The following is a 13,120-nucleotide window of genomic DNA, read 5'->3' on the forward strand; positions in this document are numbered from 1 at the left end:
TTCCAGAGATGGTTCTTTCTGGACAAAGGGATTTTGAAATATGCAAAGAACCCAGCCGATGTAAGTGCCTGACTGTGCAGACGTTGTCATATAAAATAATATGATGGCAGCTTCACAGTTTGGGGAAAGAAATAGGTGATTGTTTCCAATAGACATCAGTAGGAGGAAAGAGGTAATTCTGAAAATCCACGTTTTATGCCATTTTCTCCTAAGCCAAACTAAATAATTTGAAATGCTTTTTTGCCAGATAGAGAAAGGCAAGTTGCATGGATGTATAGATGTTGGCCTTTCGGTGATGTCTGTGAAGAAATCGACTAAATGTATAGACTTGGATACTGAGGAACACATTTATCATTTGAAGGTAACCCTAATTAAACAATAGGAATATATTCTGAAACTAAAAATATTGTATGGCTCTTAGATATCATTACAGTACATGCTAGCTCAGAATCCTCTTGAAGCTCCTACATATAGTAATTCATTTCTTTGCCATTTGCTTAAAATGCAGTTTCACCATTTAATCTTTAATAGCCTTTTTCCTCCATATATGTTCATATTTTGCACAAGACACTGCAGCCAAATAGGGCTTTCATTGTAACAAAAAATGCAAAATTATGTGTTAATATAATGAATTGTCTGAGTGTCAGTTTTTTCTCTATATGTAATAATTTAATTTGTTCCCATGGAAGATGGTTGAGAAAGGTAGGTTTGGGAGAAAACAAATGAGTATAATTAATATACTTGGAATGAAGTATAGATACATCACTGTGTAGTTTGTTTAATAAACTGCCTTAGGTGAAAATGTACATTTTGTGCAGCATATTGCATCATCAAATGAGAGCTGTATTGAATCTACTTTTACTTTCATTGGACAGAATGAACCAGAAAACACTTTGCTTTTCAACCGTATGTGCACAAATAAGATACATTAGCCTTCCACTACTGATAGTACTCTTTTTCTGTGGTTTTAAAAAGCCTGATGGGATTTTAAATGCTCAGTTCTAGATTTTGTGAGTCTTCTGTTTTTATTTATAGACTGGGACATTAGTTGAACTTTTAACTGTTTTTCCTGTGGTTCTCAGACTGAAATTTGTTTATTGTTAGCTATAGATGAAGATGGATAAAGCAACTCTTACTCCAACCATCCCCATTTGGGAATATTTTTTAAAATTAAATTTTGCATTGAAATCTTTGGCAGATTTCTGCATATGTACAGGTGAAACTCAAAAAATTAGATTATCGTGCAAAAGTTCATTTATTTCAGTAATGCAACTTAAAAGGGGAAACTAATATATGAGATAGATTCATTACATGCAAAGCAAGATAGTTCAAGCCGTGTGATGATTATGGCGTACAGCTCATGAAAACCCCAAATCCACATTCTCAGAAAATTAGAATATTACATGCAATCAATAAAACAAGGAGTGCACATAGAACAGTATTGGACCTCTGAAAAGTATAAGCATGCATATGTACTCAGTACTTGGTTTGGGCCCCTTTTGCAGCAATTACTGCCTCAATGCGGCATGGCATGGAAGCTATCAGCCTGTGGCACTGCTGAGGTGTTATGGAAGACCAGGATGCTTCAATAGCGGCCTTCAGCTCTTCTGCATTGTTCGGTCTCATGCCTCTCATCTTTCTCTTGGCAATGCCCCATAGATTCTCTATGGGGTTCAGGTCAGGCGAGTTTGCTAGCCAATCAAGCACAATAATCCCACAGTCATTGAACCAGGTTTTGGTGCTTTTGGCAGTGTGGGAAGATGCCAAGTCCTGCTGGAAAATGAAGTTAGCATACCCATAAAGCTCGTCTGCGGAAGGAAGCATGAAGTGCTCCAAAATCTCCTGGTAGACAGCTGCGTTGACACTGGACTTAATGAAGCACAGTGGACCAACACCAGCAGATGACATGGCTCCCCAAATCAACACAGACTATGGAAACTTCACACTGGACTTCAAGCATCTTGCAGTGTGTGCCTCTCCATTCTTCCTCCAGACTCTGGGTCCTTGGTTCCCAAATGAGATGCAAAAGTTGCTCTCATCAGAAAAGAGGACTTTGGACCACTGAGCAACAGACCAGGTCTGTTTTTCTTTAGCCCAGGTAAGACGCTTCTGACGTTTGTTGTTCAGGAGCGGCTTGACAAGAGGAATACGACATTTGAAGCCCATGTCCAGGATCATTCTGTATGTGATGGCTCTTGATGCCCTGACTCCAGCCTCAGTCCACTCCTTGTGAAAGTCCCCAACACTTTTGAATGGCCTTTTCCTGACAATCCTCTCCAGGCTGCGGTCATCCCTACTGCTTGTGCACCTTTTTCTTCTACACTTTTCCCTTCCACATAACTTTCTATTAATGTGCTTTGATACAGCACTTTGGGAACATTCAGCTTCTTTTGCAATTACCTTTTGAGGCTTTCCCTCCTTATGGAGGGTGTCAGTGATGATTTTCTGCACAACTGTCAGGTCAGCAGTCTTCCCCATGATTGTGATTCCTACTGAAGCAGACTGAGAGACCATTTAAAGGCTCAGGAACCCTTTGCAGGTGTTGTGGCTTAATTAGCTGATTAGAGTGGGACACTTTGAGCCTAGAATATTGCACCTTTTCACAATATTCTAATTTTCTGAGATTGTGGATTTGGGGTTTTCATGAGCTGTAAGCCATAATCATCACAATTATGACAAATCACGGCTTGAACTATCTTGCTTTGCATGTAATGAGTCTATCATATATTAGTTTCCCCTTTTAAGCTGCATTACTGAAATAAATGAACTTTTGCACAATATTCTAATTTTTCGAGTTTCACCTGTATGTTCCAGCTTAAAAACCCTCTGGTGAAAAAAATCTCACTGGAAATAGAATGCTAGAGGTATGGCTCTTTTTTTTTTTTTGCTTTGCTGACCTGATTGGCTGTTTGAATTTTTTTAAAAATTCTTCTGAAAGCTAGTGAGAGACCAACACCAACCCTTTGAGCAACTTCCGATTTTTTATGATTAATACTTGGTCAATATCTTCTGCTTTTTTGTGCTGTTGTTTATGTGTTCCAGGTGTTGTTTGCTTTTATAAATACTGTATATTTCTGCTTCCCATAGTCCTCTATCTCCTATTGCTTAGGTTGAAAAGCAGAACTGATTACAAGAACTTCATTAAAAAAGCAAATCCATTTCATCTGCTCTAGTAAAACTTCTGTTTTCTATATTCCCAAGGACAAGCATTATCCTATCCTCATGGAAAGTAGCCCAGGCTGTGAACAAATATAATACTTAAGGATAAATTATTGTTTTATTGATCATTTTGACCTAACTGGGGAAAGTAAGACCATATAGCAATAGCCCTTAGACTTATGTACCTCTTCATAAGGGTTTACAGCCTTCTCTAAGCGGTTTACAGAGTCAGCATATTGCCCCCAACAATCTGGGTCCTCCTTTTACCGACCTCAGAAGGATGGAGTCAACCTTGAGCCAATCAGGATCGAACTCCTGGCAGTGAGCAGACTCAGCCTGCAATATTGCATTCTAATACTGCACTACCATATAACATGAATTATATATTGGGATTTAGTAATTATTGTTTCTATCTTTTTCAATTCTCTACTAGGCAAAATCTCAGGAAGTATTTGAAGAGTGGGTCGCAAAACTGCGTCATCATAGAATGTATCGTCAAAATGAAATTTCCATGTTTCCATATGATATCAACAATCATTTCTTCTCAGCTTCAACATCTATTGCAGATTCAGTAACTGGTCTTTTGGAATCAACAGCAAATAAAAAGGTAGACTTTGTTTTAATCGTAGATTAAGGGCATCCTTTTAAGGATTAATTTATTAGTTTAATAATTATATAGAATACAACAAACATTGATGGTAGGATTTGGGGAACATATATAACGTGTAGTGCAGAAACCATTATCAAAATGAGGTTGCAAAGAGAAAATCAAGCAAAGCTGTTATGTGGACTTTGGAATATAGAAACTAACTGTTAGTGATTACTTTGTAACATAAAACCAGACAACACACTGTTTACCAAATATCAAGGTGTTTATGTTAAAAAGTCAATAAAATATATTAAAAAGAAAGAAACCATTATCAAAATGTTATTGGCTTTTTGTGAGTTCTCAGGATTTGATGAAAAACAAAATGTAATCTCCTGGCATTTTTAATTCTATTTTAATTAGTATAGGAAAGTATGGAACAAAATAGGTTTTTGTTTTAAGTCAGCATTCTTTTGCAAGGTTATCTATGTCTAGATAAGCAAGCCTGGACTCTTTCATGTTCTCCTGTTCACTTTTACTGATAATTGGCAGGGTAGGAATAAGGTCATGACCCGAGATTTAAGATGCTTTGTAATAGGGACTCTTACCCTCTTGAATGTTCTCTGATGACATATGTGTGCACTCTATATTGTTGATTTAACAGATATGTTTATTATATTTTAAAGTACTCTACCTCTATTTAGAGTTAGGGAAAGGGCCAAAGATACTGGCTCAGTCTCTGGCTTTTAGTACTTGATGTCTCTGTTTCTTTTCCTCCCTTCATTCTTCTACCTCCCCCACCAAGTAGATTCTATCCCATGGTGGGTCTCGGTCTAAAGCATTCTTCTCCAGATTGTGCTCTTCTCTGTTTCAGGAGACTTCAGTCTCCTCTTGAACTAACCTGCTGATATAGATGAAAACTGCTCAGCTTCTTTGGTATAATATGGTGTATAGCAAATTGGGTAACATTTGTATTTTGAGCATGCAAAGATATTACTGATTTTTGTTCGTTTGTTTTTTGATAACTTCTAAGAATTGGGACGCGTGGCTCAGTGGGTTAGGATGCTGAGCTTGTCGATCAGAAGGTCGGCAGTTTGGCGGGTCGAATCCTGAGTGCCGCGTAACAGAGTGAGTGCCTGTTACTCGTCCCAGCTTCTGCCAACCTAGCAGTTCGAAAGCACTTAAAAATGCAAGTAGAAAAATAGGGACCACTCCGGTGGGAAGGTAACAGCGTTCTGTGCGCCTTTGGCGTCTAGTCATGACCACGGAGACGTCCTCGGACAAGCACTGGCTCTTCAGCTTTGAAACAGAGATGAGCACTGGCCCCTAGAGTTGGAAACGACTAGCACACATGTGCGGGGGAACCTTTACCTTTACCTTTAAGAATTGAAGGCAATGTTTTGTGAGGAATTGTCTTTTTGGTGTAAATCTTCATTCATCCAGTCAGCAGATTAATACAGTATAGAATATACATATAATCTCCTTAATTTGGGGCAAACGTTTTTTTAATCATTTTTTTGAATTTAAATGTAGACCTTGATGATTAATTTTGAAGTGTTCCTTAATTGTAAGTCATGCACTGTTCATCATTGGAAAATGATTATTGTCATATTTATTATAACTAATGAAATCTTATCATCATATAACAGAGAGGCAGCATGACACAGCAAAATTCAGTGCAGGCAGGAAGTCCTATGTCATTCCCTTGTTTAAATGAGCCAGGAATTCCAACTTGTTTGCAGCCATCTGAAGATATGGAAAGATGCTCAAAAGGTAAAAAGAAAGTAGAATGATTTAAAAGATTTTAAGTATTCTACCTCTTCCATATTATGACATATGCCTGTTATCTTACAATGTCTACTTTCTAGTCTTTAAATCAAAAATTTATTCCATGTGATATTGAAATAAATACTGCTGGTACCTGCTTGAAGAACTTGAATAATTAGCTTAAAGAAAGGAGGCAAAATTGTGCAAAATGAGGAGACCCTCAGAAGAAACTTACTTCTTTGTGTTCTTTCTGTATGAGAGTACAAGAGTCTTTTGTGTAAATTGGACTTTCTTAGAAATGTTAATGAAATATCATTCCTTATCTTTGTAGAATAGTTCTATTCTGCCTAGCTTGGGGCTGCTGTAATTGGTTCATGGCAAATCAAACCTGTAAAATACAATGTGAAATTATTTCCTTGGAAAAATATATAAGAGTGTCCTTACCGCTTTTCAAACAAGATGTTCTTACTTCTTAGGAAACAAAACTATACTATTGGCATGGCATCATCCCTTATTAAGTTCTTCTGTCTCTAACATATAATAACACTATTATGTTTTCCCCTGACGTTTTGATCAGTCACATGTGCAGGCTTACTTGAACTCTTTTCTGATTAGCAGTTTAGACTGGGAAATATTCCTTCTTTATATATTAAATGGGGACATGGGGAACGGGACTTTAATTATTTCGAAATATTGAATGAAGGATTAGCTGTTACAGCTTAATTCAAATAAACTTTTTGTTTTATGTGTAGATCTTTTTTCTATTTTTTAGTTTTGTCCAATTATCAGATTTAGTCAATATTTATTACTTAGGGAGATTATAGTATACATTACATTAAATATTATATTATTGTAATAGAATACTAATAAACATACTTTTACTGATAATTCTGATTGAGAGAAAGCTGGTGAAATCATGCTGTTCATTTATGTTGGAATTTAATAACAATGCTTTTTCAGCATCTCCCTTTTTTTCTAAGGAAAAATGGAGAACAGAGTTATACCACCTCAGAATGTACAGAATGGCTTTGCAAGCATTTGAACTTACAATAGGTCCAGAAAATGCTACTTATGACCCATTTTAGAAGTTTTTTACATTTGGTCGTCCCACATCCACATGACCACATTTTGGGTACTCAACAAGTGGCTCACATTATGACTGCAATTTATAACCCTTTTCCCCCCCAGAAATCAGCATTTAATTTCAGTATACACGATAGTGAACAATGGGTCACTTTACAACTACCACATTTACTTAACCACTGCAAAAAAATAATAATCAGATCCTGTTGGGAAACGCCCAGTCAAGCAGGGGGGAATGTCTCAAATGGAGAATTAATCTTAAATCATTGCACAATCACAAGAGATCCAGAACTGAGCCCCCCTCCCACAAGCTCCAATGAGCCTTATCTATATTTTCCCAGGGAGAAAGCAGGCAGGCTGGAGAGATTATTATAGGCAGGATATAATAAAATAGTTAGTTTGAATTCTACACCTGTAGATCTGGTTGCTTGGACCTGACAGGTAATCCACTTTGTGACTGTCATGACGTACAGCCACAATTGCAGGCTCAATTACAGTTATAACTTGAGAACAACTTGTATAGTAAAGATAATAATTGGCATCATTGTGCTAAGAATAAGCAATAATGCATTCATGTCAAGTAAGTAAATTATACTAATGTACTATTACAGTTTCAAGAACCAGAACTGTCTGTTAAGAATATAACTAACAGAGAACCATAGGACACCATTGAATATTTAGTAAATTATATCTGCTAAATCTGTAAACTATTGGAAAAGTCTTTGTTAATGCCCAAGGAAATAAAAAATATTATGTTCAAAGATGCATTAAATTCTTTTTCAAAATTTCTTTAATAGTTTTATTTTAGGAAAGCATTATTTCAGAAGCTATTGTCCAATAACTCTCTTTGTTCATAGAATATTTATATTCTGAAATTATAGAAATGATATTCTCTTTTAAATAGTTAATTCAACTATTAAATTGTTAATTCTAGAAATGGTAGAATAATAATAGCAGGTATGAAATACTGAGTAACAACTTTTGCATTCTGTCAGTTATGTTTTTCAACAATTAAGCACAGCAAGAAGTTTGATTGTTTACTTCACTTTTTTCTTCTTTGCTTTTTCTCTCTTCTTTCCACCAAAGCAGTGAAAGCCATTGTTTTTATTCCAAACAGACCTCTCCCATTGTCACAACTATCTCTTGGAGATGAGCCAGCTTTTACAAAGCATGGAAGTTCTCCATAGGACGTATTCAGCACCTGCCATAAATATTCAGCAAGTAAGTTGAAAAAATTACCCCTTCTATGGGGGAATCATTCTGCTTGCTAAAGCTAGATTTCTTCCTAGAATGATGATAAATGACATGTTTTTCTTTGTTTAATGTGCTGTTGTAAAGGGTCTCCTTTTTGAAAGCCCCAAAAAAGAAAAAAGAACACATAGAAGATGGCGTTCTCGAGCTCTTGGTAAAGATGCTAAAGGGATGTTGCAGGTAAACCACCTCTTCTATAACTCAACTTCATTTTGAAAATTTCTTTAATAGTTTTTACACAAATATTTTAGGATAGCATTATTTCAGAAAGCTATCTAAGATAGATTATGTTTGCTGGCAAAAAGGTATTTTTCCCAGTAAAATTTATAGCCCTAAGAGCCTTGGTGGAGCAGTGGGCTAATGCCTCCTTAAGAAACACCAGCTGCCTGCAATTAGTGCAGGTTCGCCTCCCACCAGGCTCAAGGTTGACTCAGCCTTCCATCCTTCCGAGGTAGGTAAAATGAGGACCCAGATTGTTGGGGGCAATTAAGCTGACTTTGTAATAATGCCGCTTGGGATGTGTGTGAAAGCCCTAATAAGCAGGCATATACATAGAATGAAGGCTACTGCTAAGCGTGTAAGCCGCCCTGAGTCTTCGGAGAAGGGCGGGATATAAATGGAATTAAAATAAAAATAAAATAAATAAATTACTATTCCGACACGAGAAAGAGATTTCATTCTGCTTGTGAAGGCAGCATGGAATGAGTGGAGCTTCTGTTTTAATCAGCCTATTGAGTTTTTTGGACAATTCACTTTTAACAAAAAAGTTACTTCCTTTTTTTTAGTATATTTTATTGATTTTTTAGAATGACAATCTTTAGTGCTTAGTAAATAACGTGTTGTCTGGGTTCATATATTTAACAACAGTGAATAGTAGTTAATTTCTGTATTTTAATAATCAACATACTAACTAGACATACTTTTCCTTGGTCCTCTTTCCTTCCAATAGGTTCTCCTTTTACTAAGAATTAAGCAAATGTAGTTCTTAATACAATCAATACATACAGATTTAAATATAAACATTGTTCTAATATTTAACAATAACATCAGTATGTAAAGTCATTTCTAATCAGCTTATTTTAAGTTGCATTTACAAAAAATCATTATGTAAATAACTATAGCTCCTGTTTTCAGAACTCTTATTTAAGCTTAGTTTCCCCTCAATAGTCAAAATATTTCTTGTCAGTTATAGTTTTCTCAAAATTGATTACATTTAAATATCCAAAATATTTCATACATTTGAATCATCCCTATATTTTTACATTTCCCATAACATAAAAAAGAAAGAAAAAGAAATACTATACTACTTATAGATCACATTTCTCCTACTGTAAAACCCCTTCATTTCCAAGATTTAATTATTCATTTAACCACATTTAGACAAATGTTTGGTCATATGATATTCCATCTGGTATGTCAAGTCAGCTCTCTCTCTCTTTTTTTATCCTTCCAGTAGGCATTTTATTTTATTTTTCATTTTATTTTTTTATTAGTTTCCCAATATTACAATAGTATCTTTAAAAAGCAACGTGGTGTCCAGGTTACAATAGTTCCATTTCAGACAAATACATATTATTACAAATCTCCAAATTATTGTAACCAATACTTCCTCTCTCTTTTTTCCTTTAATACATACTATCTCTTATCTAAATTAACATACTTCTCATTGCTATCCATCAGTCATTAAATAGTTTTTTTATATTTATCAATATTTTAGTATATTTTATATTTTAACATTCCATCTTTAAAACATCAAACACCTTATATATTTTTCTAGCTTTAATTTTACATTAATATTGAAATTAAATGTTTAAGATTTCTCATTTTCATATTGCTAAATAACCTCCTTTCCCTTTACACAATTTTCTCCAATACCTAGTAATGTAATCCAGTTCTTATTTATCTCATTTCCATATCCATATCAGTCATACAATATTTAGAATAGTAGTCATTAAAATACCAATTGCAAGGAGGAGAAAGGAGGACAATATAATATTCTTGTTTCTCATTTATAGTTTCCACATATTAAAAATTAACCAAAATTTCTTCCATTTCAACATTTAATACATATTCTCATGTCTCTACATCCAAGTATATTAGTTACATTCTATCATTCTTAGCATATATACATCTTAACCCATATCATTTAAAGAACTCAATATTTCAGTGTTAGTATCATACATCTATATTTTATTTTTATTTTTTTAGTTAGTATTTTTGTCTACTCATCAAAACAATCTCTCGTAATCCCAATACAATCCTGTCTATTTTAGTATTATCTATTTCAGGCCTCTTAAATATGTTCATATTTCTTCAATCTCATTCTTGCTTTCTTCCTTTGCCATGTCATTTTTCGCTTTTTTGCCTCAGGGTCATCAAAGAATTCTTGTGTTGCTATATCATATTGAAATGTCCCTCCAGTCTCCACTTTTGAAGGATTGAAGAGTCTGTTAACAGCACCAAATCTTCTCATTATTTTCACCTCTTGATATAACTGTCGTGGTCTAAATATTTTTTTCCATCTGTTCTCCATTATAATCTTCAAATATTCAAATATTTGTTGAATATTTAATTCTTCTGCCATTTGATTGTTCAATTTTTTCTGTTAAGTTCTGTCCCAATAAAATATTAGTTGTAGTCACAATTTGACTTTGTTTGTTTCATCAAGATACTTTCTAATTCTTTTCCAAAAGCTCTTATTTCATTGCCAGCTGTAGAAAGAAACTGATAAGTTTGGTAAGATATTTCCCACATAGCATGGATTTGTTTTTGAAACTCTTCCATAGTGAAGTTTCACATCTGGTGCTCAAGGTTACTCTTATCTTGTTTTTCTTAAATATTTTCTTGATTTTTTTAAAAGAGAAAGTCAGATTGCAATTTCAGGTTTAGCCACTGGATGTCCCCCAAGTACTTTGAAAATGCTTTTCTTTTAGTCCATTTCCTTCTTCAACATTTTTTTTTAAAAAAAAACACCCCTGGGCTTGCTCACCACTTATTTGAAGGGAGGGTTGAATTTCCCCCTCCCTCACCACAGGGGGGAAAGTACTTAGCAGCTTATTTAGGTGAAAAGAAGAAGATTAAGGTATAAGAGAGGAATCTTACCCCCCCCCCCGTCTCTTCCAGGCTGCTTTAATGTTGCCTGATGGTAAGTTTGACTTCGGCTGTCTGCAGCCTAGTAACTGACCATATTCCTATGGCCAGTCTTTCTTCTGCCGGTACAAAGGGAATGCAGACACTAATGGGGGGGTTGCAGCTCCCCCGCGTTTCTGCAAAAGCCCCTTCTGTCTGGTCACCCCTCTAGGGCGGCTCTTCGGTCCTTTTAGGACCCCCCCCAGCGATGCAAATGTTGGACGTGGAAGATGAGAGCCGTCCTCCAAATGTCCATGACAGCTGACTTGGCAAACCGGAAGCCAAGTCAGCTCTCTTAAATCTAGTTCTTGCCTGTTCTTATTTAAGCTTAGGTTCCCTTCTGTATTCAGAACATTTCTTATTAGTTATAATTTTCTCCTTTGATTACAATTGAATATCCAAAACATTTCATTCATTTAAATCTTATCATTATTTTTACATTTCCTGTATCATAAAGCAATACTATACTAATAAATCACACCTCTCTTACTATAGAACCCATTTGTATCCAAAATTAACTATTCTTTTAACCATATTCAAACACGTTTTTAGTCATGTAGTACTCCATCTGATAAGTCAGATCATCTCTCTTGAGTCTGGCTCTCGCCTTCTTCTCTTTCCTAGCAGCCTTCCAAGTCAGTGTGTTCAGCTTGCCATATAATTCTTCCTGTATTTTTATAAGTGTTGCTAAGAATGGGACAGACAAATTGAATAAGGTGCTTTTGAGGAGTTTCGCCCACTCATACTCATTAAGACTTTTCTTCTCCCTCAATTTCTCTTTCCATTTTTTGTCTCCCAGACTCTAGTGGTCTCCTAATAGCTCTATTGTCCTTTTTGTCAAATCTTCTTTCTTGTCTTCAGGTTTGTTTTGATATTCTGAAAAATGAAATGTTTTTTCCATTTCCAATATTATAGCAAGATCTTGTAATTTTTGCTTTGTCTGTGTTAAGTTGTGGTATTCTTCATTAGTAGCCTCTATCTTTGAATCATTTTTCTCTAGTTTTTGTTCTGTTATCTGATTTGTTTGTTCATTCTTTATCACCATTTTCTGAGAATTTTTTAATTGTAAGCTTAGATCAAAAATATGTTCATTCATATCATCAAAGTTATTTTTAATTGAATTATTATTTGAAGCCACTGTCATTAGAATTAGTTGTAACATAGTGTACATTTCTGCCTGAAAAATATTTGTCTTATCTTGGAAGTATTTCTCCTGCAGATCTCTGATGTTCCAGATTGGGGATTTTGGAAAAGAACATTGCCTGGGTTTCTTACCACTTTTAGTTGTCAGATTGTTGGGGGTAATTAAGCTGACTTTGTAATAATGCCGCTTGGGGGTGTGTGTGAAAGCCCTAATAAGCAGGCATATACATAGAATGAAGGCTACTGCTAAGCTTGTAAGCCGCCCTGAGTCTTCGGAGAAGGGCGGGATATAAATGGAATTAAAATAAATAAATAAATAAATAAACTAGTCTTAAATTCCAAACACTAGTGTTATATATCTGTTATCCTTATAAACAATCCAAAATGTTCAGTCATTTAAAAACCATCCAGTAATTTCCCCCCTAGGCGAATAACCAAAAAGTCAAAAATTTTCTGTCTCTGTAGACTATTTTTAAACTTAAATATCACCGCTCAGTAAGTATTTATAATCCAAGAAGGTCAGCAGTTTTCATAAATAATTGTATTTCTCATTCTGCAATAGATAGCCCAGTGCAATGGTGGGATCCAGCCAGTTTGCAGCAGTTCAGCAGAACCGGTAGCTAATTTTTTGTTGCCCAGGCCCAGAATGGACTTCTGGAAGCAGCATCCACACAGAGAAACAGATGTTCACTTATTTGAATCCCATCACTGGCCCAATGTGTTGTCTTCTATTTCCAGCTGTTCTCTGTTTGGCTAAGAGTCCTTGAGGATCAAAGGGATAAAAGTACTCTTTTTCTCAGTATTTTTATAATACATGAAATATGAAAAAATTGGGAATGGTATACATAAATGGGAAAATTTGGATATTTTTGGATGACTTAACATTGTGAAAAATAATGACTAATAAGAATGGTTTGAATAAAAGGGATAAAAATAGGATAAAAATAGGATGCATGGTGAACTAATGAGATGATGGTTATAAGATTAATATAAGCTGATTTT

The 13,120-nt window shown here is 35.1% G+C and overlaps 1 protein-coding gene across 9 annotated transcripts in view; it reads left to right on the top strand.

The window, feature by feature from the left end:
* The window catches only part of OSBPL3 (oxysterol binding protein like 3), a 122,782-nt gene that overhangs the window by 60,848 nt on the left and 48,814 nt on the right, over positions 1–13,120 (top strand). For 7 of the 9 annotated variants that reach the window (XM_083376693.1, XM_083376698.1, XM_083376699.1 and 4 more), the window contains 6 exons: positions 7–60; positions 248–361; positions 3,593–3,766; positions 5,395–5,518; positions 7,713–7,816; positions 7,934–8,026. In XM_083376693.1, coding sequence (XP_083232819.1) covers positions 7–60; positions 248–361; positions 3,593–3,766; positions 5,395–5,518; positions 7,713–7,816; positions 7,934–8,026 — 663 coding nt within the window. Of the gene's footprint in view, positions 1–6; positions 173–247; positions 362–3,592; positions 3,767–5,394; positions 5,519–7,712; positions 7,817–7,933; positions 8,027–13,120 lie in introns of all 9 variants that reach the window. The other 2 variants (XM_083376700.1, XM_083376701.1) reach the window with 2 other exon arrangements.

Source organism: Vipera ursinii, assembly GCF_947247035.1.
Source record: "Vipera ursinii genome assembly, chromosome: Z".
NCBI classification, from domain to species: domain Eukaryota; kingdom Metazoa; phylum Chordata; class Lepidosauria; order Squamata; family Viperidae; genus Vipera; species Vipera ursinii.